The sequence below is a fragment of the Diadema antillarum genome, unplaced genomic scaffold (assembly GCF_040938485.1).
Source record: "Diadema antillarum isolate AM-2024a unplaced genomic scaffold, OU_Dant_1.0 scf00000015, whole genome shotgun sequence".
Taxonomy (NCBI): domain Eukaryota; kingdom Metazoa; phylum Echinodermata; class Echinoidea; order Diadematoida; family Diadematidae; genus Diadema; species Diadema antillarum.
In genome coordinates this window covers 2806260-2819053 of record NW_027270904.1, presented here as the reverse complement: position 1 = coordinate 2819053, position 12794 = coordinate 2806260, and the positions used below count along the sequence as shown (strand labels likewise).

General features: G+C 38.3%; 1 protein-coding gene across 1 annotated transcript in view; it reads right to left on the bottom strand.

The window, feature by feature from the left end:
* LOC139723847 (galanin receptor 2a-like) overlaps positions 1 to 12550 on the bottom strand; it is a 44006-nt gene extending 31456 nt beyond the window's left edge. The window contains exons 1-2 of the mRNA XM_071635059.1: positions 11831 to 12550; positions 3449 to 3623 (exon numbers count right to left, since the gene is read on the bottom strand). Coding sequence (XP_071491160.1) covers positions 3449 to 3623; positions 11831 to 12064 — 409 coding nt within the window. The 5' untranslated portion in view covers positions 12065 to 12550. The remainder of the gene's footprint in view (positions 1 to 3448; positions 3624 to 11830) is intronic.
* Positions 12551 to 12794: the final 244 nt, after the last annotated feature.

Genomic DNA, 12794 nt, shown 5'->3' with positions numbered 1-12794 from the left:
TATATTTGGGTGAACGTGTCCTTTAATTCAGATGACAGTGAGGATGACTATAATTTATTATAGGGTGTTGCGGTTTCTGGTATTTGTTATGAAGATGAAGATTATAGTATAAGATAAGTAGTCTAAGACGAATCCTTTAATGTACTCCCCTAGTTTCGCTTTCCAGTTGGGTTGGCAATTTACACGTTGCTCTGGTTAATGTTTACATTATGTTCGATATTTGTATATTAGTGGTTTCCGCTCTTTGTTAAGATAATAGGTCGAACGTAACCCGTACTAAGTAGGCCATTATTTTAATCGAAGTACATGCTCCATCGTATTTAAAAACGTAATTGTTATGATAGTCAACAGACAAACCCACTCCGAGATACATTCTTACCACGATTATGTAAGATGAATACCGGGTAGACTCATTGCAGTGTCTTGTAAATGGAGATTATTTAACACTTGATGAATTTCAAGTTATCATTGCTGCAGCCCATTATTATTAATGAGGACCGGTAGACATTACTTTGTCCATTGTTAGATATTCAGATTTGTAGAAATTTTCCCTGAAGACCTACTAACGAGTTACTCACGCTATTGTCCCTTTTAGTTACTCCGGGGTGAGTCCTGAAAAAACTTTGATTCGTCGGGTATATCTTCAAAAATTTATGTACTGTTGTCCAGCAACGAGTACATGATGACCAACAGAGGATTAGTTTCTGTTTTCTATCCATTCTTCCTCACTTTCCAGTTGATTACAAAAATACATGATGTATAGGCTATAAGGAGCATATGAATATGGTCAACCTTATATATCTCTTTTAAAGCGGCATGAACAGAACTGTTTCTCAACTGCCTGTTTATAACGATAAATAACGTTAATGTTTTGACGGAAGCAGGTGATGGTGATGGTGATCCCCTGATGATCTTTTAACAGTTTGGATCCTTCACTATCAATTACGACTGCAACGGTGTTGCCACTGGCAACCGCTTAGAAAAGTATGTTGCACATTTGCTCCAGATTTGCTCATCAACTGTGGTAAGTGGTACTGAGTTTCATTTCCCCCTTTTGAGAACAGTATTGGCTCAGAATACAATTATATACACAGGCCCTAGATTCTGGAATTCATTAAATTGCGAAATAAAAAATTCTCCTTCTTTGTATTCTTTTAAGCGGAAGTTGAAATCCTTTCTGTTAAACCCTCTCTGTTTCGTTTTTATTAACCAAGTCCCAATAATCACAGGGTTCATCATCCAACCATCAATCAATTAATCTCTGAATTCATTATAATGAAATAGCCATCATAATCTCTGCACGGCTGTATGCAGCCACCAGCTGTTTGAAGCACGTCTTCAATTCCCTCTTTCGTTTCCTTGATCAGCGTGTAGGCATTCTCTTTCTTCCTTCCTTCCTTCCTTCATTCTATTTTTCCATCTATTCTGTCTAGTCGTGTCATGTTGCTGTGTGTCTCCTATTTTGTTCCGTCTTGTCTTAAATTATACTTGTGCTACGCATATGCAAATAAGCATTTCATTAGATTTTTCTTGAGTGGTTCACAATCTACAAGCTTGCTTTTTAGTGGACCTCTCAGTTCTTTTTTTCCCCAACTGAAACATAAACTTGTATTATTTTGCAAGTATACACGCATATATAGGTAACTTTATTATTGTATCATTTGATATCATTTGCAAATTGTATGTATACGATTGTGATATGATTCCTAATTTATACTGTGTTATGTTCTGTTGGAAAAAGGAGAAGAATGAAATAAAATGAAATGAAATGAAATAAAATGAAATTCCGTCATCGTGGCCGAAATCTTAAAGGGTACATGTTTTGCTTTTCACTGCATGGTGGAGCATTTAGGTCGGATTTAGAACGGTGAAATGAATTCATTTTTTTTTTTCTGTGATGATGTCGTTTCGTAACACGTGAACGCAATACCGTCTCTTGATTACTGCATGGTACACTAACTTAGGTCAGGAGAGCATGGCCGGATTTTTAAGTCAAGGATGACTCGTGAGGCATGTCATTTCATTGGCATACGATATAGTCATCTCTGAAGCTTGAAATCGATTAATACACGTTGGCGCAAATTGATTTTTGTCAAACGATCGAATGTCTTCAAGCAGATGCGCGTATCTTATGGAACAGTCTTCTCTTCGTCCTCGTTGATACCATTGCTTGTTTGGTCTGTGGTCTTTTCCTTTGCGTACCAATGACACCCTTCTCACATCCACATTTACATTCCACAATCACCTTCACCTTTATCCTCATCATGTCATTATATGTGCGAGCAGTAAATATTGCGCCCTGATTTTATGTTACAAGTTTATGGTCATGTACTGTCGTTACTCCAGAAACGTTTTGCTAAAGACATAAAAATCTGGAGATATATGAACGGGGAATTACAAAATTTATATGACCTGTCAGCCTTATTAACACTGTTAAAATTTCAAGAGTAACAATACTATTCTCATTCAAGCAATTTCACTGGATTATACGCGAATCTTTTTTTCCGGTAGATGATGTCTGAACGATATTTCACCTCGGTTCTCTCAGAAACATAATTGTATTCTACAAACCTTAGACTCATGAATGTATTATTATACAAATGATGCACTGATAGAGTGCGTTAGTGGAGATGTAGCACACTCGAGGGTATTTACAATTGTGAAACATGCACGAGGCGAACGCCTCGAAATAATCCTGTGCATGATTTGTTTTATAAAATGGGTCGAAAACTAACACTGTAACAGCATTTTTCACGTACCTTTGTGGGTCAATACCAGTCAGCTACATGTAGCACTCGTCGATGTTCGTCCCAAACATTTACGCACCTCGCACTCGGAAATCCCGCACATATAAGTACTAGTGTTACTGTACGTATAAGAGTATACGTACGCCACACATGTTATGCACACAAGAAAGGCCGGCCGGCAGAGCCCGAACTAGAAGTTGTTTACAGGATTGACAGCGCGTATAGTAGCGCGCGACGCACTTGTAACAACTGATTGAGTGCGCACTGCTAATGTAAAGATTGTGACGTCAGGCCGTGCCTGTTAGTGAGAAATTAATCCTCGCACACGTGACTCATTTCAGCGCTTCCAATTGGCTACATTCTTGAACCCATTTTATAAACCATTATATTGTCATTTTCATTATATCGTCACCACTTTCACTATTATCATCATCGTTTTTATAACCGTCACCATCATCTTTAATATCGCCACCATCTTCATCCTCATCAACATCACCATCGTTGCTGTATCCATTCTTTCTTTTACCAACGTCATCATCATCTGCATCATCACTTTTACTCTCAGTAACATATTCACCATTCTCTTTTATTTTTCATTTTTGCCGTCAGTACCAACGACGCTATCACCAAAACAGAGCACAAGTCTGGTATCCTAGCAACGGAGATTGATGTGAGGTTGTCTTGGTAGGAGAAAGACTCACCGAGATGAAGGGGGATAAGAAACACTGACGTGACGAAGTCTGCCCCGGCCAGGCTCACGATGAACATGTTGGTGAGCGTGCGCATCGAACGCACCCGGAAAACGGTGAACATGACCGTGAAGTTGCCGAATATACCCAGGGTAGCAATGATGCCGTAACATAGGCGAATCCAGAGCTGCATATAATTGATGGCATAGAGAGAGAGAAAAAAAAAACAGAAAGAAAGAGATAGAAATAGAAATAGTGGGGGAGAACAAAAGGTGGTGAAAATATAGATGGAAGGTATATAATAATTATGTGCGATGAAAGCATTACTTCTGCTGACTACTACGCATTTCTTTTAGGTAGGGGGATATACGCCCTTGAGAATGAGGATATATACCATCAACACAATAATCCTCCGAATACCGCTGCCTTCAAGATTAATCTCAGAATATACGTTCTTACTACTTTCACCAATACGACAACAAGAATAACTAGTACTCAAACTGCTGTGGGTTGCCGTTGTTGTCGCTGCTGTTACTTAGAACATAACGAACATAACTAATAGAACAAATTATAAACGGCAAACAAACAAACAAACAAAACTAATGATTTTCGATGTTCTGAGAGACAGAGAGAGAGAGATGAGCATTTGCCCTTGACCCATGAAATAGCATTCCGCGGCAGCTAATAGTGTTTGGCTTTCATATCCATTCTTTGAAGACTTCCTTTAATCTTCTGCGTGGCACATTGATCTCCTATCGAAAGGCGTATGGGCGTGAAATATTTGTGCTTATTTCACTCATTGAAACATCAAGAGTTAATGACAAATATAAAAGTCAGTTAACCATCAACAAATGAATAAATCACAAACAGCAACTCGCGCTGCTCAAGGAATTCGCCAGACGGAAAACATTAATTAATTTTCGTCATAGCTCCACCTGATAAACGTGTGCCTATTGTATCGTGATCGAAGCATTATTCAGCACAAACCTGTCACGGTGTGCCATGGTGTGCTATCAACGAATAGCAGGGTTAAAGGAAACCAAAACCCAAAGAGAAATTTGGATTGAGTGAAAGCAGCAACATTAAATGAACACATCAGTGAAAGTTTGAGGAAAATCGGACAATCTATGCAAAAGTTAAAAATTGTTAAAGTTTTGGTGTTGGAACCGCTGGATGAGGAGACTAATAGAGGTTATGGCGTCATGTGTGGACAGCAATATGAAGAAAACATAACGGGAATTCCACAAAAATTCATTTTTATGAAGCTTATACATTCCATCAACTTGATACTGACATAATGTTAAGGGTAGCAATTATTCCCCCTGCTCTTTGAAAGCAGTTAGCCAAGTTCTCTTTCATTATGCTAAAAAAGTGCCTTTTGTGGGATTCCCGTTATATTTTCTTTATATTGTTGTCCACACATGACGTCATAACCTCTAGTAGTCTCCTCATACAGCGGTTCCAACACCAAAACTTTAAAAATTCATAACTTTTGCATCGATTGTCCGATTTTCCTCAAACTTTCACTGATGTGTTCTACTAATATTGCTGCTTTCACTCAATACACTTTTCTCTTTGGGTTTTGGTTTCCTTTAAGCCTTCCTGTCCCCATCACAGACTTCATACAATGAGGAGCGTTTTGTGCCAATCGGCGCTCAACGCATACAAAGGTACAGTGCTGGTTGAGGTGGGGATTCATGTTTTGAACATTCTTAAGTGAGATAATGAGAAACCTCTTATGAAATATGAAAAACATGTAATTCTAAGAAGGATTCAACGTTTATTTGATGAAAATTGGTTTTCAAATGACTGAGATATCCAAAAACGTGATAATAATAAAAGGCGACAGGCCAGCCTTTTATTAGGATCTATTTGTTTCACCTTGTCTTTGGATATCTCAGCCATTTCAAAACCGATTTTCATCAAATAAACTTTTGATACCCCTTAGAATTGCATATGCTCTTTGACATCTCATAGAGTGGTTTCTGAATATCTTGCAAAACGTTAAAAGCTAAATCCTCACCTCAACCAGAACTGTACACACCCTTTAACAAACCACGACGTGGAGTGAACTGGTTTCGCATATGACAGACCGAGGCGGAATGCATCGTTGATTATGACTCGCCAGCATTGACACACTAAATCATTAATATCGGAGGGTACATGCAGTAAGTTTCTGTATTATTTTCACTTCAATCTTTCGGCGTTTTTTTTTTTTCTTTCCGGGAATTCCCTCAGTATGCTGTATTAAAAATCCAGTCCTCCACGGCAGAAAATGTCGTAATTGATAATTAATCATGGAGCAATTACCTAATTATGAAGCTTAATTGGCCAACAAGGAGTGACAATATTGGTAACACAGCATGGTTGCTAGGTTAACATTAAATGGCGCAGACTAAGTTACGTTAGGATGATGATGATGATTAAATTCGATAGTGGGGTCTTTTGTCCTGGTTTGTACTACGCACAGCTAGAGGTTGAGGGTTTGAATATAAGTTAAAACATCAAAATAGGAAAATAACTCTGAGCAGGATAGTTCCACATGAAAGAAATGCGACAACAACGTATCTGAAAACTGCGCAGTACCACTGACTCGACTGAACACCGTAGTGAGAGTCATGTTGCGCTGTCCATGGTATGAAGCCAAGTGATCCAAATTAATATGAATGCTTGAACACTGCCATACGTACAATAGCGAGCACTGCGTGTGAAGTTGTGGAATTTGTTAAATCACAGTTCTTTAAAAATAGAGTTTCTCCTCCATTCATTGTCCACAGACCTGTGCCACTTTTAATTCTGTTAGCATAGTTCGGTTGTTATGGTTACCTATGTAAAGTAGCTTTGCAGCTCGCATTACCAAGCATCGCTGGGCTTTCGAGGAGCAGTCAATGATTCACTAAGCTAATGCTAGTGCCATAGTGATAATATACTAGTACCGTAAAAACGTAAGACAGTAACTTTACACATACAATATGTACATACCCTGCTGGAAGAAACACAGTGTCCCACACTGTGTTCACAGTGTGGTCACGTAGTCGACTATATGTTAAGATTAAACGCTCGATATGATTTCACACTGTGGCTTTGTTTTCACAGAGTGTTCACATGCTAATGTTCTGTGTCACACTGTGAACTGATGATTCACAATGTGTTCACACTGTTAAAACGCTCGAATTAAACAGTGTGAAGAGATTTCACAGTGTGTTCACAATGTGTTCAAATTGTGTTCACATTGTGTTCACATTGTGTTCACGTTGTGTTCACGTTGTGTTCACACTGTGTTTCTCACACTGTGGGACCTTGTGTTCTTTCCGGCAGGGTATATAGCATACTCTTTCTGTACTGAGGAGAATGTGCTATGGAATAGGGAAAGCAAACATCAGGGCAAAGTCTTGAGATCTTCAAATTTTCTTTGTCAAAGTACTGTCCAGTTGTATCTGCATGGCTCATATACTGTCATTACAGTATATTGCACACCGATTCTAAATGTACGAAGTCAAATTGCAGGGAATTCAGAATGAATATATTTCATTCAAATTAGATGGGATCGGATTCACGTGCCAGGACCATACCAGTCATAAATTATTACTGTCAGAGATATTGTTTGGCAAACATACGCTAGTGTCAATATGGGTTTCACACGGTTTTTACGACGTAACCGACATCAAAATGAGGTCATTTTCTGCCATGTCTGTGTCAAGTTAATGACTTGACAGCGTTGCCTGCATGCAGGTACAAACAACGCAGTAAATAATATCTTCAACAACGACTTCCACCGTTAATAGAATCATTGTTTAAGAGGGGTGAGTTTGTGGGTAACGTATCTGTCATGTTAGTAGCTCACGTGGGATGGCATGATTTTACTAAGGAGGTTTAAGAGATGAAGTTCTAAATGGCTGTATCTATTCAAACAGTTGTCAGTTTTCTAATGATGTGCAAAAGAATTCCACAGGTGCATTTGTGCCTTTGTTGATCGGGGTTGCTGAGCAATCTGTCGATTCATTTTCAACGTTGACATAACGTTGGTCACATTTGGCTTATTTGTTTATTAAATGAAATGAAATCTCACTTAATAGCAAAGCGTGTAAAACAAAAGTCAATCCTGTCCAGAAAAAAAAAATGTGCAAAAGTGTAAATCAGAGTTGTATCATGTGAAAGCGTTTAGAACTGCACCCTACTGGACAGACGGTTTTATCGCTTTTCTACTTAATTCCGACAATTAAAACTGATATGGAATAACCTTCACGTAAATCTTTGCTGATTAAGAATATATCAGATTAGTGCCCGGGCATGCCCAGTCGAGTAATTTTCATCTTCATTTCATCATTTTTTTGCGCAACCTCTATTCGCGCAACCTCTATTCGCGCATCCACGTGTCTTATAAATCGCTTATCTTTTATAAATAGGGAGTAATTACCATCACAAAGACATAGGCATATCTTCCTTAGAAAGTTGCTGGTGGTTATGCTATGAGACAAGAGTCAATTGTCTTCCTACTGCGCGGCAGATCCACTTTGCCGCTGGCTTCAAATATTTTCAAGTGGCGGCATCGAACAGTGTCGAATATAGGTTCAAATGAAATTAGACAGAATTGAGACTCAATTCTCTTGAATTTCCTTGATTTACCAAAGAGGTTTAAGAGATGGAGTTCCAACTGGCTGTAATTATTCAAACAGTTGTCACTTTTCTATTGATGTACAAAAGAATTTCACAGGTGCATGTGTGCCTTTGATGACGGGGTTTGATGCCGTCGTCTTGCTGAGCAATCTGAGGATTCATTTTTAATGTTGGCTATATTTTGCTTGTTTATATATTAAATGAACGAAATCTCACTTAATGATAAAGCACATTAAACATATAATAGGTTAATCCCTTCCAGAAATAATATCATGTGCAAAAGTGTAAATCAGAACTGTATCATGTGAAAGTGTTTAAAACTGTACCCTCCGGGAAATCTGGTTTTATCACTTTTCCACTTAATTCCGACAAATAAAACTGATATGGAATAATCTTCAAGTATAATTCTTTATTGATAGATATATCTGATTAGTGTCCGGGCATAGCCTGTCGAGTAATTTTCATTTTCATTTCATGATTTTTTTTTTTTTGCGCAATTTCTATTCGCGCATCCCCGTGTCTTTACTATTATACCTCACCTATCTTTTATAAGTAGGGGATGGCGAAAAGTAATTACCATCACAAAGACATATAATATCTTCCTTATACAGAAAGTGGCTGGTGATTAATGCCACGAGACATAAGTCAATTGTCTTAATATCTGCGCGGCAGATCCACTTTGCCACTGGCTTCAAATATTTTCGAGTGGCGGCATACAACATGGGTTCAAATGAAATCAGACACTACAGAATTGTGACTCCATTCTCTTGAACTTCCTTGATTTTACAAGCACCTTCACAGTGCTATACAGTAATCTATTACCGACATATAACAGACGCCGTCGGCTTAACAGCACATACAATCTACTACTCGGTTTAGGACATGTAGGATGCAGAAGAAGTTGGAAGTCATGTGTGTTAAAATAAGAAACCAGACCTGGCGGTGACATGGTAACATTCACGGCATATTGCCAAGAATTGTGTGAGAAGGACAGTGTCACTTTGGACTGCGGCTTTCATATAGAAATACAAACGTCAATGATTTTTAAATACCTGGCCCCGTCTTATCAAAATGATATAATCGATTATAATTTTCCTAACTACACAGGCTGCCATAGACTTACTATAAAAATCAACTATATAATCAATTTTAACTCTTCATAAAACAGGGCCCAGTAGTCGAGCATGGAACGCGGTCCGTCTGTACAAAGCAAAACGCGAAAGTACTCAGGGAAATACCCGGATGTCGGAAAACCATGTGATGACACTATAAATCGCAGGTCTTATTAGCAGACTGCAGTCGTTGTTTTATAGAGGAGAACAATTACAATCATCGGATGTGGTGCACAAAAATAGCACTACGATATGATGTATGATATTTCATGTAATTTCTCTGCGACATACCCATGAACGCCTCATTACTATCAGCGATACTACACCGGTCGTATCATATAGCGACCCATTGCTGGTGAAGTTTTGAAATGCAGTTTCGTTAAAAGTGCCTCATCAATAATATGATATTTATATTGTATATTACCAGTAGGCCTACTATGAATCTCCCTTGTCTGAAAGATGCAAGCCAAGTGCTTTTTCCGTTATGCTTGAAAGAATAAAGTATGTTGAATTTTCTTATATATTAAAACACAGTGCTTATATAGCGCATATCACTACCGTGGTGTCTCTATGCACTTTAAGGAGAGGGATGAAGTAGAAAGAAGAAATGCAGTGTACAATATGTGTACCATAAATGCAGAACCAAACTCATTCATAATACTTTTTAAACAGAAGTGTCTTGAGAACAGTTTTAAACTTTAACACTGTGGGAGCTTCCTTTATATAACACGGAACAGCGTTCCACAGTGTGGGAGCAGCATGAGCAAAAGATCGCTCACCATAAAACTTTGTTGTGATAACAGGACATTGGAGAAAATTTTTCTGAGTTGATCTTAAATTACGAGAGGGAGCGTACCTGACCAAGAACTTACTGAGATATTCTGGTGCCATTGAATGGCGGCACTGATAAGTCAGTAACAGTATCTTGAAAACTATACGTGACTGAACAGGAAGCCAATGGAGCTGTTTCAAAATGGGGGTTATGTGAGAATTCCTCTTCGTGCGGGTGATCAATCTTGCAGCCGCATTATGAATTGCCTGGAGTTTATGTAACTGTGAGTCAGAGATATTATACAACAAACTGTTACAATAGTCTAAATGACATATAACAAAAGCCTGAACAAGCTTCTTATTGGTCTTAACATCCAAAAACTGACGAACTTTTCCAAGCTTATATAAAGCGAAGGATGCTGATTTACATTTCTCTGAAACAAATTTGTCCATGACCATATTCTGATCGAATATCACACCAAGGTTTTTGCCTGTTTTACTGTTATAATTTCCTTCATATCGTTGTCCATGCGTGACTATAAAAACAGTTGTAGTCTTCTCATCCAGCGACAGAGTCGTCGAAATCGTAAGAATGCATAGCTATATTGAACGGGTTTCCTTAAAATTCACTGAAGTGATGTAATTATATTGCCGCATTCACCCAATCCACATTTATTTTTAATTACATTCTCCGCTAATTTACTGTATTGGCAATACCATTGTATAAAGAACTTGCTCAAGGTATCAGGAATTAGATGTAAATACAGTACATGTATGATAATTATGATTATAGGCAGCTCGTCTGGAATATACAGGTGTGTATGCAATTCAAGTGAACCACTAGCCCGCCATCATATGCCCTTCAAACCACAAGGGTATAGTGACTTTAACGTTCATACCGAGAGTGCAATTAAAGATAATCATTAGTCTGCATTGTACAATAAATCATTTCGAATGAACTATCAATACTAGAGCTTGGAAACAGTGCTGGGTTTCAAGGTAAAAGTTGGCAGCATGAGAGATCAATCCTGGAAGGTCAAATTTGGCCCAATCAATTTACACTGAATAAAAGTTTAAATAATTCTTTGCTGTCGTTGTTTCAAAGTGTACACGGAGGAATGCTATCCTTGAACTTTGAACATATAATATATAATATATAATATATAATATATAATATGTAATATATGATATATAATATATAATATATAATATATTATATATTATATATATAAAGAAATATTATGTATGATATATGATATATAATATACAATAATTTCATCAAAACTAAACAGCAATAACGTGATCAAAGTACAGCTTAATGCAAAATATGTTAAATACTAAAATATACATAATAATACAAATGAAATCATTCAGTGTGGCTAAAGGCAAAGAAAATTTGCGATGCATGCGAATACATGATTTTGATAGATGGTCTTATCTGAATTCATGGATGAATGTGAAAATGTCAAACACTTTCCTCTATCTTATGTAACTTATTCAAGCCTCTTTGTAGCACTACTACTTTTCCTTTTTGCCGTGCAGTGTCATGAGGACTCAATCCGTCAATGTCGTCTGTTAATGTTTATCAGAACAAGAAAATCAAAGAATTTGGTACAAGTGGCGGAAATCTTGTATTCATCGCTCTTTGACCATCCGCCTGTGTTATACGCTGATTTATACTCTATAGTGCAATTAAAAAACCGGATGCCGTCTATTTACACAACAGCATTTAAAAACCATGAAATAATTCATTCATAATATATAGATTATGTTTATTATTTTGTTTTCATCGTTTTCTAAACTCACTGTGAGAATTGGTTAGAGCTTCGGTAACAATTTGCAGTTGGAATTAGTCGGGCTAATCAGGTTTATAGAGTATAGAGATGTTTGATACCTGATCTTCGAAAGCATCCCCATCCGACGACCATCCCCCGTTGACTTCCCCGTTGGGTACAGTGCTCACGCTGTTTGGTGTTATCACCGGACCCGCTCCAGCAGCTGTCGGGGCGAGGCTCGTGGCGTCCCCGGAGAGCGGCGAGGTAAAGACGCCAAAGATGTCGGGTGAAGTTGGCGTCGCTGTCAGGTCGCTAATCAGCGAACTGGCCTCCGTAACAACCTGCGTTGTCATGTTGCAGTCCACCAAAGATGGTTATTGTCCTTTCACCTGATAAATTGTAGTAATAACTGGCCTCAGGCAGCAAAGAATACCTCGAGATTAAGCGTTGTTTACCCGGATAAAACGTTCATTTGTCCCCTATTTCATGTCTCTCTTCCCCTTTCTTTATTTGTCAAGAACAGTTCAGAAGATCGGAGCCACTTTGCAATTCTCAGTGATCCCAATCCAATCTAGAAAATCAGATGTTAGCCAATCCTATAAACAGACTTGATTTGCAGACTAGCATCCCTTTACTGAAAACTAAAACAAGATTTCGCGTCGCAACAGGTAAAAGCGACGCGAATTTCTCGCTCGCGCGTTAATGCGTATCACTCTGTATTGTTCAATCCAAGAAAATAAACCCGATCAGGAAAACGACATACACACAATGTCATGAGGCAATGATACTATCCTCTGTCCCGTGTATAATGTCCTTCATCTTACTCTTATGTCAGAAACGGCCATGCGCGAAGTTAAGAGTGTTAAAGTCGACTGAGAAATCCTGAACACTCGAGCGCTAATCAGCTCAGAATGCACCTGTATAGTCATTGTTTTGGTGGCGAGGGAAGTTCGTCGAAACATGCTCGCAGATTACACGTGAAGAAGTCCTCACGTGAAGGTCTGACGCAAATGCGCGCACGAGTCCGATTAAGCATTTCACTCACAGCATTTGCCTCTAATGAACGCCAAGCGAGCGAATGGT